This window comes from Periplaneta americana, chromosome 15, assembly GCF_040183065.1.
Source record: "Periplaneta americana isolate PAMFEO1 chromosome 15, P.americana_PAMFEO1_priV1, whole genome shotgun sequence".
Taxonomy (NCBI): domain Eukaryota; kingdom Metazoa; phylum Arthropoda; class Insecta; order Blattodea; family Blattidae; genus Periplaneta; species Periplaneta americana.
Genome location: NC_091131.1, coordinates 92,751,021 through 92,767,982, shown reverse-complemented (window position 1 = coordinate 92,767,982; position 16,962 = coordinate 92,751,021). Strand labels below are relative to the sequence as shown.

The 16,962-nt window shown below is 35.3% G+C and overlaps 1 protein-coding gene across 2 annotated transcripts in view; it reads left to right on the top strand.

Moving 5' to 3' along the window:
* Window positions 1-16,962, top strand: part of LOC138715202 (protein Tob1-like) — a 318,519-nt gene that overhangs the window by 279,952 nt on the left and 21,605 nt on the right. For both annotated transcript variants that reach the window (XM_069847841.1, XM_069847843.1), the window contains exon 2: window positions 8,812-9,947. In XM_069847841.1, coding sequence (XP_069703942.1) covers window positions 9,148-9,947 — 800 coding nt within the window. In that variant the 5' untranslated portion in view covers window positions 8,812-9,147. The remainder of the gene's footprint in view (window positions 1-8,811; window positions 9,948-16,962) is intronic.

Genomic DNA, 16,962 nt, shown 5'->3' with positions numbered 1-16,962 from the left:
TTTTTAAATACCTCCAGAGACCGGAGTTTACATAAAGGGTCAATGTTTTAACTTTTCCTCCTTTCACGTAACTGTATCACTCTCAAATCTGTACTGCACAAACGTTGTCTCGTCTACAAAGGATAAAAACAAAGAAAGTCTGAGTATCCAATGCTTTCACATGACATGTTTTATTACACAGTCAAATATTTGTATAGTTTGTTACCGAAAGAGTCAAATTCAAACTGTAAATACAATTATCACAAAATCAATAACTATTTTAAATTATATGTTGAATCCAGTACTCTACACAATGGATTCTTTGTATAAAGTCCTTTATGTTATGTTTAATGATACCTTGTTAACCAGACAAGTTAGTTTTACACTGACATGATGTATACATTTGGCCATCACCCGTCTGGAAGTACTGCTTTAGAATTTTTGGAAGAATTGAAGAAAAATATGAAAGTATACTCATATTTAACAACAGGTCTGCAAAATACTTCACTTGATTTTGTAATGACGTAACATATCATCTAGTACAGTTGGCCTGGTTGGCGGAGTTGGTATAGCGCTGGCCTTCTATGCCCGAGGTTGCGGGTTCGATCCCGGGCCAGGTCGATGGCATTTAAGTGTGCTTAAATGCGACAGGCTCATGTCAGTAGATTTACTGGTATGTAAAAGAACTGCGGGACAAAATTCCGGCACACCGGCGACGCTCATGTAACCTCGGCAGTTGCGAGCGTCGATAAATAAAACGTAACATTTTAACATCTAGTACAGCATCTTCTGTATTTAACCCATCTTGTGAGAGGTCTTTCTGATGCAAGATTGATCTATCGGAAACATAGTCATTCTGCATCTCGAAAGGACTATTTTGCTCATCAGCCAATTCACCTATGAAGTGTAAGAAACCGTTGAATTTCAACCCAATCAGAGCTATCTTTCACTTCAATATGTCGGTCGTTGTAAAATAAACAAAAACATATGGTCGATTTTATATTATCACTTTTGTCTTGTCACTGATGATTCGCAGTAGTTTCCACAAATCAGTGAGGAACACCATAATCTAATTATCAATTAACTCAGAAATAATCAACATAAATTTCCTAGGCAGCAATAGTCGTAAGTTTTATATTTTATTAGATTTCCATCTTTTAAATTTCATTCTGTTCATAATAAAAATGAATATTTGCATTATTTCGTTCTTCCTAGCATTCAGGGTAAAGGTTGATAATAGTGTGACAGTTTTTTTGAGATTTTATTACAATTTTACTGTGCGAGACGAAGATCGGTTTTTTCGCGTCAACGTATTAAGAGAGTGTTCGTGGACAAGTTTCTGCACAAAGCCGGTCCTTCTCTCGCTCAATAAAATTGTAATAAATTCTCAAAAAGAACTATCATGATATTACTCGTATCAGAATATTACCAATCTTTACCCTATATGTCGTTAGAGGAATTAACAGAAGATGGCTGTGGTCGCATTAATTTTGTAAATAAATATGATACGCTACAATTGTAGTAGTAGGCATAATCATCATCATCATCATCATCATCGTCATGTTTTATTGATTAAGCCTCAGGGCTTGTTTCGGTCTCAAGAGAGTATTTCTATGGCAGCTTTTCACATAAAAATGTGAAAAGCTGCCATAGAAATACTCTCTTGAGACCGAAACAAGCCCTGAGGCCCTGTAAATTGAAATTCATAAATTTATTAGTATTTATAGATCCTATACTACCTAAAAATATACCACCCAGTGTTTGTTTTCCGAAATGTTGCTGTTCTCAACAACAGTTGAAATGCCAATTCCTATCAATAGCTTAGACTTCAGATTTCGTTAATTATATGTTGATCTTAGAGAAGATTCAAATCTTATATAAATTACCCTCAACGAAATCGAATCTGTTATATCTCAGTATCCACTTAGCGTACTATCTAGAGTCCTGTGGATGCTGGCCATCCGTAATTTGATTACAAAATATTACTAGAAGCTTTTGAACAATAAGGGGTTAAGTACAGCTTACAGCAGTAAATTTTTTGGAAATATTCAATAGTTTTTTCCTCCATTATTGTATCTTGTACAATAATGAAAATTGGTGTGTGTAAAACACTGTCCTTCTGCTATATGAAAAAAAAAGTATTTTTACGATTAAAAAAATAGGTTTTTTTTTTTTTCAAAATTCGAATTGGTGGCAGTTTATTGTGCAGTGATGAAGCATTTCCCTCGTAATTCATAAACTTGTTAACTATTTCATGTTCTCTCTCTTTTTATTTTATTTCTAAAACCCATGTTTACAATACCATACTCTTTTCAACTACATTCCTTAATATCTAATATTTTTTTTTATTTTGGGTTAGAAAAAAATGCTGATATTTTGACCATTTTTTTTAATTAATTTATTTTTTATCAGACAATCTGTCAAAGGTAAAGAAGTGGTCTTGCATAATATTGTAGATATGACATGCATAAATACACAAAAAATTTCATCACAGAATGTTGGATAGTTTTTTAGTTATGTTCACTGCACACTGAAATGAATTTTGAGAGAAAAAAATGAAATATATATATTTTTTAAATCGTAAAAATATGCTTTTCATATAGCAGAAGGACAGTGTTTTACACATACTAATTTTCATTATTTTACAAGATACAGTAATGGAGAGGAAAAATGTTGAATATTTCCAAAATTTGACTGCTGGAAGCTGTACCTAACCCCTTAAGTACTCTTTCTTAGAACAATAACAAACAAAGCATTTTTATTTCGAGTGGGAAATCCCTCCCTATTTAATAATATCTTGCAAGTTCCGTAGGGGTCAGTTTAAAGTCAACGTGATATTCTTGAAGTGGTTAGCAAGTTAACTTGTATATATACTTTGTTCTACGAATTACTCGTAATATAACCGCAATTCCTTGAAGAGTCTACTTTTACGTGATTGTCCATGACAAACAGTGGTTTTTGTTTTTATTCTTACTAAGCTTCATAAGATCCGTCTTCCTTTCTCGGCATGATGTCGCAATTGTATACTCCAATAGGATAACCTTGTTAATACAATAAAATAAAAAGCATACTTATTTTCTACTGTGTGTTCTGGCCGATAGAAATTACCGAAAATCCTGTGGAATTACTTATTTAACATTCATTTTAAGTTATTAGGAGCTATTCAAATATAATAATACAATGGCAATGGAGCAATTATGGAATGATCATAGCAAAGAAATCTACATCACAGCCGTTTTGTTCATTATAGGTCTCACAAATGAATTGGGGGTCATTGGGTGATAAAAAATATTGAAACGGGAAATAAAAGGAGCAAAGGAAGGAAAAAACATAGACAGACTGAAACTATGAAGACAGAATTAATGTACGAAGTATCAATACTCATTAAGATTTTAAAATCCCGTAATTTCGTAGAAAGCAACTATACCGGTATTGAAAAAAATTCAGTTTTGTTCGAAGTTACGACGAAATCTCGATTTTAACAAACAGTCTTATTTGCTTAGCATTGTGTTGCACTGATTCATACAATTTATATTTTTAACATCAATGCTCTCTTCCGGCATCGGTCAGTCCATTGTTTTATAGCCCAACTCACATCTCTCGTCATTCATGGGAATCTAGTATATTATCTATTCTCTGTAAGTGATTAACCCCTCTGTTTTTAATTTCCTACAACCTTAGATATTACACGAAGGAACTATTAATGACCTCGTGTTGAAATCTCCCCTTAAACTGGGACATCGTTTGATCTCCACAGCAAATAAAAGAATAAAAAAATAACTGTCCATAATTACTACTGTAATTTTTACAAATTAGAACTTAAAGTCTAAAAATTGTGTACTTCTGTGAGTTGATAGTGCTTAATCAGCTGGCGAAGCGAATTTAGCGCACAAGGTCACTCGCATGTCATGTGACAGCGTAGACCTTATCGTCGAACGGCAACTCAGCTTCTCTCAACAAAGCCGGCCCGGATGGCTCAAGCGGTAGGGGCGCGGCATGTCCCTATCGCTTGGTCCGAAGGGTTGTGGGTTCGAGTCCCGCCAAGGGCATGGGTGTTGTGTTTGTATTTGTATTAGTATAAGTAAAACAAAGGAAAACAAAATAGATAACTTTGTAAAAAAAAAAATACGCGCCACTGTTTCTAATGTAATATTCCGAGAAAGTTTCCCACTCATACAGTCAGTATGGACAGCTGTGGAGATCTATGTGCGCAATATCAGGGAAATTTTTGACATTAACTCATATAATAGTTTTCTTGTCAGTAAGTTTTATTTTATTTCTTATATTCTCATCAATAATTCTACATCTATCAAGTTGTAATTGCTAGATATTAGAATAATTATATAGTTATCAAACTGCTGATTTTGAACAGTTGACAGATGGTCTTGTCTATCTTCAGTGATGGGACATTTTTAGTAACATTGGACAAAATAATTGTTGAAATGTAACTTTGTTTCCTCTTATTAACTATAAGTATCAATCATTATACTGTATTATACATAATGTTTATGTTCTGCACAGTTAGTGTTACATATACAGAGTTGTTTCCGATCTCCGATAACGAATTTGAATGACGTCATGTGCGTCAGAAATCACACCGACAGCTGAATTGCGGCGAGAAGTAACAGACCAATAGTGAGTGATTTCATAATCAGAGTGCACGGTGTATCACAGTAGCAATGCCCAAGAACATCGAATCTTTTTGGGAGGGGTACATAAAAACTCTTTCCGATGCCAAGTACAGTTAGTACGTGAAAATCATAGGAGCCTGCAAAAAACGCGGTTGCGTTATTGCCAGAAAAGACATCTTGTGTATACCTAATAAGACTGGCAAAGCTCGGATGGGATTAATTCCAGAGTGGAAAAAGCAAGCAAATCCACCCCCCGTCACAAGTCGCCGCACCCCACGAGATGATACAAATTAATTCCATTCGAGCTTTACCAGTCTTATTAAGTACACAGAAGATGCCTTTCTTGGAAATAACGAAACCTCGTTTATTACAGGCTTCTTTTATTTTCACTTAACTGTACTTGGGATTGGAAAGGGTCGTAATGTGCCCCTTCCAAAAAGGCTCGACTTTCTTGAGAATTTCTGCTGTGAGTCGCCGTGCACTCTGAGTATGAGATCACTCACTACTGGTCTGTCACCTCGCGCCACAGTTCAGCTGTCGTGTGTCTCCTGACGCACATGTCATTATCTACCAAATATCTCAGTGGTGTCTTTGCTGTGTGTGTGTGTTTTTTTTTTTTTAACATATTGGTTAGAAACGTTGCTAATAAATTGAACATTCTTGAAAATTCTTTTGCAGTTAATAACTGTATACCCCCACATAGCCCAGGGACGGGTAACTCGTATTCTAAACAGAGCAGTCAGCGTAACAGAAAATAAGGTAAGAGGAGAGGCTAAGCTCTGTGAGAGAGGCTATTCCTCGTCCCTGACATAACCTATATTCTTGAAGTTAAATTAAGTTTGATAAGAGATTAGAGGAGCATTTTTTAGGTTATGTGTAAATATTTTGGACACTTTCTCGCCGACAATCCCAAATAAATGAGCTAAGTAGCAAGTAACTGAAAAATCAATAACATGAGAATGTATTACGTTGTTTTGTCTCTTTTGTAAATCCGTCGCTAGAAGCCAACCTGCTGTACATTAACATTCATTTCGCTTCGACATATGAGATAATTTTAGAATAGTCTGTTTTATCTTTTTCTGCCGTGGTAATTACGGTAGATAAAAAAAAACACTAAAGCTCATAACGTCACAAAAATACCATAGCTACTGTTGTTTTAAATATAACCACGGGTAGAGCAAGCAAAGCAGCAACTCTAGTGAGTGAGGGAGAGAGAGAAACTATTACAAAAGTTTGGCTTCTCACCAGTTCAGTTCATGTTGAGCCGGGTCGGGTTTTTGAGCAGTGGACAGGTAGGCAGGTAGTAGGCAGGCTTCCCTCCGGCTTTACGTAACCGAACATCACGATGGCTAGTTGGGGCAGGGATGGGCGGGAAACGTGTCCTGCGCAATCAACGTGCACGTGACTTTTGCTTATTCGTGGCTTATTAAAAAAAAAACTTGCCGACAGTTTGAATTGATTTCTCTATAAGTTAAAGCATTTATTTTCATGATGAATGCACGTTGTCATACATTGGACTTCCCACGCGATCAATAACAGTTATGGGCACAGATTTGAAGATTAACTCTTGTTGCATCCAATATGATTCCATGACATGAAAGTCGCAATGTCATGCAACACAATCATGTTATCTGTACTTTTAGTCCTAACTCACCAACTAGCTTTTTATACGAGACGTATTGATTTTAAGAGGACCATGTATAGGTGTATAGCCATAGCTAGACTGACTTTTGTGACAATCATATTTATTTTGACTTACATGAAAGTACACAGGCCAGATGCCCAGCAAAGCACCTTCTTTACATAAATATAAATTAACAATTTATTTGTCTTATATTTATTGATAATAATTTACATGAGTGGCAGTTATAAGTAAGATTATGCAACTCATTAATAATTTTTAAAAATGTAAAACAGATGTGGTTTATAATGAACCAATATTGACAAAACAAATCAGAAATTTAATAAATCGATAATAAATTTCCGGAGATCTTAATTTCTAGGAGGACCAAATAAGAAAAAATGGAGTTATTCCAGGAAAAAAAAATAAAGCTGAATATGTTAAGCTATGACATGAATTACATAGTTTTTTTAAATATAAATTTGGTTTTTGAATAAATGTTCAAAGCCACCGGCGTAGCTCAGGTGGTAGCGCGTTTACGTGCTGATCCGGAGTTACGCTCGGGCGTAGGTTCGATTCTCGCTTGAACTGATTACCTGGTTGTTTTTTTCTCCGAGGTATTCTTCAACCGTAAGGTGAATGTCAGGTAATTATGACGAAATCTCGAAAAATACCATCTCACTATTCCATTTCCATCGACGCTCAAGTCGGCTTAGGTAGCGTAGTCGGTATAGCGCTGGCCTTCTGTACTCAAGGTTGCAGGTTCGATCCCGGCCCAGGTTGATGGCATTTAAGTGTGTTTAAATACGACAGGCTCATGTCAGTAAATTTACTGGCATGTAAAAGAACTTCTGCGGGACAAAATTCCGGCACACCGGCGATATAATCTCTCAGTAGCGAGCGTTGTTAGATAAACTATAATTTATATAGTTTATTTTTTTATCGACACTTAATAACCCATAGTTGATACAGCATCGTTAACTAACCAAGTAAAAAAATAACCTTTCAATACCGGAAAATAGATCAACTTCCTCACTTAATGAATTGAGATTGCTTAACATTTTAATTAATGGAGAGTTCATATGAAATAGATTTCTTGATCTTGGGATATGAAATAAATGTTTTCTACAATTAACTTTAAGACAATAAAATACAATCAGTTTGAGTACTTCAGTGAAATCAATTTCATTTGTTAATAATTATCTTAGAAACAACTTCGAGTAACTTAAGTGATTTTTCTGTCATTGAGCGCACGCAAACCAAACATTGTTCTCAATAATCTATAGACCTATGGGAAGTGTAATAGACAACGTACTTTGAATGTTTATAATGTAGGAACCTAAGGAATTTATTCTGTATCAATTCAATAATTGAATGAAGGTTGTTTTTGCAACGATATCTCACCTATCCGTCCGTGGATTTCCATGATGATTTTTGCACATAATCCTACGAGTATACAAATTAATCATATATGTTTTTAAGTTTATAGTGACTACAGTTCACTTAACATAATGTAATACAGAAATAGAATAAAAGAATGGCCACATCAGTGTCTCTTTTTCTCAGATAGTACGGTACCAAAAGATTAAAATCTTTTGCATACGTTTTCCATTGCTTCCATATCTACTGATGGATAATGTTTTGTTTATTTATCTTAAGCAGTTTTCATACAAAGAATAATATGTATAAAGTATCATGTAAAATAAATAAAAATCTACACACTAATTTAATCATATCTCAAAAGTACGCATCATATTAAAGTTGCAACATGTAGGCCTACCTACGTGCTATAATATGTTTTGAAATATTTTTGTATTTAAATTTCACAGTGATATGTTACACGTATTCCAGTATATTTATTATATTTAGCAGGATAAAATTGTTAAAAATTATAGCCTGTTTTATTTTATAAGTAGAGATGTTTGCGAAACGAGGCCGTAGCCTAGTGAAGCAAGTCCTATGAACAGAATAAAATCATTTTTAACTTTTGTATCTTATACTATTATGAGACAGCCGCTCGTCCGTGCTGGTATAGAAACCATTTTCACGACTTTTCCATTGCGCTCACTGTAAAAGTGAAACTTTAGCTCATTACAACCAAGCGGTGTCATAGATAAATGGTGTCACCGGTTCAAATCAGGTCCCCCCTTATTTTTTTATAATTAAATTTAGTTCTTAATTGTTTTATATGGTTGTCAGTAAAATACTTGTTGAAACAATTTATTCATTTCTGAAGTCTACTTTAAAAATGAGGCTTGCAATTGTTTGAACGTTTTATTCAACGGTTGCGGTTACTGCCGTATGATATTTGATGGAAAACAATTGACAAAGAGCAGAAAACCAGTTTTAAAAGTACTTTTCACATTTGTGTTAAAATTACTTTTCGCACGCTACGCTAACATGCTTTCCTGGCTTTAAAAGATCTGCATTTAGGAAGGGGTGTCTAAAGAATACATATTACATGCGTAGTGATTTTTGCTATAGGCATATTTTATTCTGATAAGAATTTCGTAATTTGTCAACTTCATCAAGTGCAGTAATGAAATCACAAGTTCTACAAAATGCTTTCTTTCATTTCAGGTTGAAATATACTTCAAGATAGTCTTCTGGATCAAGACTGCCACAGAAGTATCGTAGCAGTACGAGAGAAGAAGGTCCAGAGTAGAGACTGAGGGAAGATACATTCCCACAACGAACTGCCCTCACAAATCCAAAAGAAACAGCATCTTTCAGGCATTCGTCTTTGTTTCTGTATGCATGTGCGTGTTTGTGTGTCTGATATACAAGAGAATTCTCCCAACAGTAACAAGAAGAACAAGCTGTGACCACCAAATATAAGGTCTTCTCCCCTCAAATTGTGCAGGCCGTATTCCAACACGTGCGCGTGAAAAAAGTAATCAAAAGCAAACGTCCAAGATGCATATAGAAGTTCAAGTGGCTCTCAATTTCGTCATCTCATACTTGTACAATAAACTACCACGACGGAGGGTGAACATCTTCGGCGAAGAGCTGGAGAAAGCACTGAAGGACAAATTCGAGGGTCACTGGTACCCAGAAAAGCCATTTAAAGGGTCAGCATTTCGGTGTCTCAAGACAGGCGACCCAGTGGACCCCGTGTTAGAGCGTGCGGCCAGAGAGAGCGGCGTCCCCATCCAGGATGTCTTGGAGAACCTGCCCCAGGAGTTGGCAGTATGGGTGGACCCTGGAGAGGTCAGTTACCGCATCGGCGAGAAGGGTGCCGTCAAGGTGCTCTTCAGCGAGATCGCAGACCCACACGACGACTCGTCTGCGGACCGCGAGGTCACCAAGACCTTCAACCCAGAGGCACAGTGCTTCAGGCCGATCGAGGCCGTAGGCTCGACGTTAGGAGGTCTCAGTCTTTCCCCCAACAAGTCTTCGTCGCCGTACTCCGGAGTCTCGTCGGGTACAGTGGGCTCCGGAGTCGTGGGTCCAGTCAGAGTTCAAGCAGTGTCGGTAGTGCCAGTATCAGCGGGCGGTGGCCAAGGGGTCGTCGTGACTTCGGGCTCCGGGACAACCACTGCTACCTCCTCGGCGTCCTCGCCTACTCCACTGACAGCCCCCTACAAAGGGTCCCCTAGCCCGGTGACGTCTTTCATCCCGAGATCTACCGCACCGCTCACTTTCACTACTGCCACCTTCGCACAGACCAAATTCGGAAGCACCAAGCTGAAGACCAGCAGCAAGCGAGCCAACAGGTAAGAATGGTACTTTGCTTTAATCCGCAAGGGACTTTGCTCATGACTCCTAATTTATAACCCAAAAAGCTGCTCAGCACACGTGCGGTGCATTTTTAAGAATTTTAGGTAGAAAAATACTTTTAAAATCGTATGATTCAGTGGTACTAAGTTGCATGTTGCTTGTCTACTATAAATCTCGCCGGCCCGGCTTCTATTCCCAGCACAGAAGAAGAAATTTATATCTGTCCAAAAGGGTCTGTGTCTCCTATGTTGTCACGAGAGTACAGTGCCATACTAGTCACATGCCCAAGAAGTCCTCTATTTATAAATGTTAAATGTTTCTGCTCTGAAGATTGAGGACTTGTAAGATGGTGATGATGATGTACAGTACAAGTTCAATGTGATACGTTACTGACGTAGTCTTACTTGTCCTTCATGACCAACTGAGAAACACATATACTCCACAGAATGAGAAAAGATTTCACGCATGGTGGTTATATGACCAGTGGGTATAGAGGGGGAAAATAAGTGTTTAATCTGAGATGAACTTTCGTGTCGGTAGATTCGTAAAATATTAACCAAACCGAAACAACTTTGTTTCTGATCTCCCATCCTTTCCCCCTTCGCGTAACTCACATGCCAGGTCTCGCCTCTCGATCTGTAGTTGCGGGTACAAATTTCTGAATCAAATGAAAGATGAAGACATAAAATGTTTAATTCAAATAAAAAATAGCAGTATAGAAGTCAATGGAAGAAACTATTTGGATCCCTACACCAAAACACGGCCAAACAAGTAGTATTGATTTAGCAAGTGCTGGGAACCTCATCAGTAGATCGGTGAAAAGATGAGTAAAAATAGAGTATGTTCTAAAGATAATATCTAATGGACAGACAATGTCTAATATTTTATTGTAGCTTACATTCATTCTCTCTAATTCTCCAGTGAGTTCATAGACCTTCTAGTCTAGTAATTCACATCGTATCGATATACAGAATGAAAGGTGTTCAGTGACAATGTCACAGAGTAAATCGTTATCATTAATGCAAGAGAATTTTTCTTCGTCATTTTGCGTTCTTTCTTATTCATTTAGCGGGAAATGGACTTCAGTTCTACAAAAATCTGTAACATCGCAGTAAATTCAGTAAGCACTTCTTCCACAGCAGTAGGACCTACGTACGGCCTACGGAACCCTAGCTTAGAGTGAAGCACGCGTCTACCACATTTCGGTAATAACGTTACCAAACATCCATTACTTAAATTGATTTATTAATAACTAGCCATATCCGTGCGCTTCGCTGCACTTGTTAGAAATAAATATAAAGTAATTACATAATTAAAATGGGACATGTAGTCCAGGGAATATCAGTGTTTGATAAAAGGATAAATCGTTTAATATGTTACTTAATTGAAATAGTATTTAAATAATTAAAATACGATCATTTTGGTCCAGAGAACACTCATTTTGTGCAGGAATAATTCCTTTAACATGTTTCTTAATTGTTATTATATGAAAATAATTAAAATAGGATCATTTGGTTCAGAGAACATCCGTTTTTGGTTCAAGGACAATTCGTTCAACATTTTTTATAAATTAGTCTTGAATACATGCTCTAATAAATCACTCCAAATTAATGTCAATATAGAGTGGATTGTGTACGAAGATATTTTTTTTTATGTTGACCTCACTGTGGATCCTTTTTTCTTTAAGTTTAGCCTATTTATACACGCTTTAACGTCTGTAGTTATGTCGCGAGTTTAGAATGTGTGGGTATACCATTAGGCCGTTTTTACCCTTGTTGAGTTCCTGTTTCTGTTGTGTGTTGTAGTTGGCTTGTGTTCACGTAACTGATTATAGATTTTGATTAATGTTTATCGTATTGGTAATTGATGCGGTGATGAATCATGGCATGTACATTTCCAATCTGGCATTTGCCTTTATGACTAAGGGAAACCATGAAAAACCTCAGTTAGATTGGTAGGCCACAAAGTTTCAATCAGTGACTTCCCGAATGCGAGTTTCAAACTCTACCGTCTGAGTCAACTCGCTCGGTTGTACATCATCATTGTTAATGTGAACAAAAATAAAATGAAATGAATGTGGTACACAAATATTATTTTAAGAAATACAGGAAACGAATATGGGTAAATTATGAGCGCAGGAACGCCATTTCGTGACACTTTTTAAAACAACTCAGTTCCAGTGAGCTCAACGGTAAAATGAATCCTCTAGATTCAAAACCCCCTAAAGACCATTTTGTTCATAATTGAGTTACGCCCACATATTGCTTGCATAGAATGAATTATAATGATTTATATAGTTTGAATTAAGAAAAAATCCACTAAATTTAAAGCAAAAGGTTTGTTAAAAATCACTGTCAGGTTGAAAACTCCCTCAATTTTTCACTACTCATCCTACTCATCCTTCAATTTGTGAAAGTAGATATAGGGGATTTTGAATCTATAGGATTCAAATGTCAATTTTTACTCCATTATGTGCTGTATTTTTGGTCCAGTAAAAATATTCATATTTACGACAAAACTCTTTAAAATATTATTATCTTCTGTTTACAAAAAGAGAGTGAAGTGTATAAAAATACAGTAGGTATTTTATGTGGACCAAATAAAGTTTAAACAATCAAATTCTACAATATTTCGGAAGAATATCAAGTTTTCTGTGCGGAAGGATCTATTTTAATCTTATCTCAGTCCTCATATATCATTACGTCCATTTAGAGAAACTACACTTTCAAATAGTGAAGGAATTATCCAATCGATTAAGTAGCCTGTGAGATTATTTCATACAGACACACAAACATTCTCTGTATATTAATATTAATAAACATTTATATATTCCCATCATAGAATACAAATATATCCGTATAAAAATAGTGTTAAATTAATAGACCTGACATGTTAACATCAATTATTATTGGAAAAGCAAAAGTTACTAGAAAAATTTTAGTTACAGATTTATTATTAGTATATAGATTAATTAAACTATTAAATACTCTTAAATCATGAATGCGACAGAAACATGCAAAATATTTGTTGAAACCGAAAACTCTAATTTAAAGACGTTTATAAAATGTGTATTTCTAAATATGTTTAAAAGATAATGTGCTCAAAAATTATAATATAAAATAATTATTTTGGGAAATCCAAGCGCAAGGGAACAAATTAGTAGAGAACTTTTCCATTAATACTATATTAGAGTGTTAGTTAGGAGGCCAGAGGGAAAAAGACCTTTGGGAATACCGAGACATAGATAGGAGGATAATATAAAAATTTATTTTAGAGAGGTGTGATATGATGGTAGAGACTGGATTAATGTTGCTCAGGATAGGGACCGATGGCGGGCTTATGTGAGGGCGGCAATGAACTTCCGGGTGCCTTAAGAGCCATTTGTAAGTAAGTATGCAGGTACTATAGTAAGGATTCTCTCTTAACTGCCACTGAACATCTTTCATCCTGTATAGAAGTTACATTATAATTTCAGCATTAATGAGTTTATCTTGAGATGTGAGAATATTGTCTTCAACACTTACTGTACCAACAAAATATAATCGATTTTTATCAGTCAATGAAACGGTCTTAAAATATCAGATATGTCAGACTGAATTTTTATAATGTAATGACATATACTCATTTCCTTCTGAACTAGTTCATACTAATTTTATAGACGGACGATGACGTGCAAAAGGGCTTGTCAAGACATATTTATCTTGTCAGCGACTTCTAGATTTAAATGTCAGTCAACCGTTGTCAATTAAGTGTCTAAAGGAAGATCTTAAAAGTACAGAAAGGTTCAAGAGTAGAGATCGCTAGCTAGAGGAGGATAAACTGTTCATTCTGCATCTTTATGTAAAATCCTTAACATGGTTTGCTTCGGAAGGAAAGTAAAGATGGGGACTTCCTCTCGTAGACCTACAACATTCCAAATGACTGTTTCTCAGATACATGAAAATTCAACTATGCTAATTACAGTTCTGAATAATAATAATAATAATAATAATAATAATAATAATAATAATAATAATAATAATAATAATAATAATAAATGTGTACAGTCATAATTAAAAAACCTATTAGAAACCAGAATTGACTTCATTACTATTTTCAGAGCCATTAGGAAACAAGCAAAATTTATTCACGGCATTCAATGTAATATAAACTCCAAAGATATCGAAGGAGCATATTTTTTAATGAAACCAGACAAACTTTCAACGTGAAAAATCGTTTATGCGTTTCACATTCGAGAAGTCTGGTTACACTTTCTGTTAATACAGTGACATCATTAAATTAAAGTAAGCCGTGGATGATTGAATTTATGATATGCTTAAAACAAAGTAGTTTTTTTAATCCAGCCAGCCGTGATAAAACATGAAGTAGAAAGGAATAAAGGTTACATCATAATGAATTAATTTATTTTACGTGTGGAAGCTTATATTAATAATATTAATTTAGTTAAAAATTGAATATCCTCCGGAATAAGGATCTGATTCACATGGAGAAACATTGTACCTTTGATCCTTATTCCTGGGAGTATTCAAATATATTATTCGTACACAAATTTGGGTCAGTAATAAATGCGGGGAGTATAAAGACAGAAATAGTTAATTTAATATAGCCTAAATCTAAAGTACGGTACCTACTTAATTATGATATTAGGCCTATTTCCAAATTAATCAAATTCTCTTTAATGACATTATTATTATTATTATTATTATTATTATTATTATTATTATTATTATTTATTACAATGTCAAGCAACTCATTAAAATCATATTGATGTGTGAATTGTGTCGACTATCAATTAATTATATTCTCCTGAGATTAGGCCTCATGGAAAGAGGCAGGAATTATGTAATAATATAATTAAAGAGAAGGATCCGCCTTATTAAATTAAAGACAAATGAAAAAATATCAAAATGTTATTTAAAATATTCTGCCGAATTATCTCTGTGGTAGCGCATCTACCTCCAGACTAGCCGGCTCGAGTTCGATTCCCGGCGGGATCAGATATTTTCGTGTAAAATCTCTACCTCGAGACTAGAAGAGGTGGCGTGCATAACTTCTAATCACTAGATTGTGCTCCAATATGCCTGGGTTAAATCCAAAATCTCTCCGCAGTGAATATGAAGAGAAAGCATATGTCACTCTTGATAAAGATGCATTTTCGGATTCAGCGCACACCAAACCATAAGGGACACATTGTTTAAAGTCGGAGGAAAATTCTTGTTGTTCAGTGTTATTGGTAGTTAAAAGAACCTTGTTCCCGAGAGAGGGCTCCAGAAAAAAAATAGTAGGTCATTTCTAGTCCACGCTGAATTTTAAAACACAATAACCTCTGCAGCTAAAAGCATTTGTAAATAAAGTATTACTTTTAGTATCGTTTTCAACACAAAAAATAAATCAGTCACGTATTAATTTTTATTTACTTTCATATCAATGTTACGTATTTTTGTTATTAAGAACATTGTTTATAATATCGGCATTTCTTTTACCTCTAGCGGAAAAGGTACTTCTACCAATATAGCAATTTCACTATAAGAGTTTTGGCTAAGCTCCAGCAAAAATGAAATCTTATGTCTCAAGAAATACCGAACTGATGGGACAGATAGAATTCCGATAAAGCAAATCGATGCGATCTAAAGAATTTGAAACTATTCCAGATCTTAACAGAACGTTATCACAGACGCTTTCAGTTTACGAGATATGTTTATTCCTTTGAGTTGCCGCTTTTCGGAACGAGACAAAGAGAATCTCAAAACAGGTCACGTAGGTATGACATTACTTTCTATCCTTACACTCCTTGCTCTTAATGACTGTCTTATATCTTCGGACATAATGGCTTATATAGCCAGTGTAGTTGGAAATCGGCAGAATATTAACTTCTGCTTTTCTACATTCCTGTTTCCTGCCACACGTTTAATTTAAAATCATATACTACTTGTTCCGCATCCATAATGAAGGTCTTACCTTTTATTTAGTAAAATGGACACTTGTCTTATAACGTAACATGGTTATTAAATATGAAGATTAGACAGAGGCTTATAACATAATTTTTAAATTGAATGTGCCATTTAATTTCTCATACGAAATAGACAGTGTTGCATTACTTCGGAAGATTATTTCGCCGTCAGTATTCCTAAAATAAACATAGGTGTCAGCGTGTCATCGATCAGTTCGTTTTGTCATTTATATGTTAGTCCGGACCTACAACCTTTAATGCTGAACTGTTCGGCAGATTTCATCGCATTCTAAATATAAGCTTACTCAAAAGTAAGTTCTCATTTTAAAGCGGTAACAAGTTTGTCAAATTTTTAGATTCAACAAAAAGAAAAACACCAATTTGTTCGTAAAGAAATGGAATTTTATTAAAACACGAAAAAATTAAATATGACCACCACCGTGTTCAATAAGAAATAGTCTTTCTTCCATGCTATAAACAACATTAGTAAGCACATTCCTAGTGACGTTTTCAATGACATCCGATATTGACTATTTCAGTACCTCACGTGTAGTAGGTTTACTAAGAAATACCTTTTCTTTTAGATAACCCCATAACCAGTATTCAGCTGGATTTATGTCTGGTGACCTAGAAGGCCAACTGTTCGAAAAAGGCCTACTAAGTAATTATAATATCAAATGTGTTGCGTAATAGTGATTTTACATTATTGTGTATGCGAGGTGGAGCGTCGTCTTGCGTGAAAACAATGCTTTCGATTTCATGATTCCGTAACGCTGGTATTGCAGTCTTGCAAAATTTGAAAATATCTTTGCCCGGTTACCGTGACTGCTTTTGTTTCTGCATTCTAAATTTCTTCATAGAAATACGGTCGTATTATGAAATGTGATGTAAAACCACACCAGATAGTAACTTTGATATCATACAATCCTTGCTGTATAAATTGTGTTCGGATTATCTTCTGCCCGCATCCTGCAATTATGAGTGTTAACAGCTCCGTTCAATTCAAAATGTGCCTCATCTGTCCATTTCTCAAACCATGTAACGTTTAATATCTTCTCAAT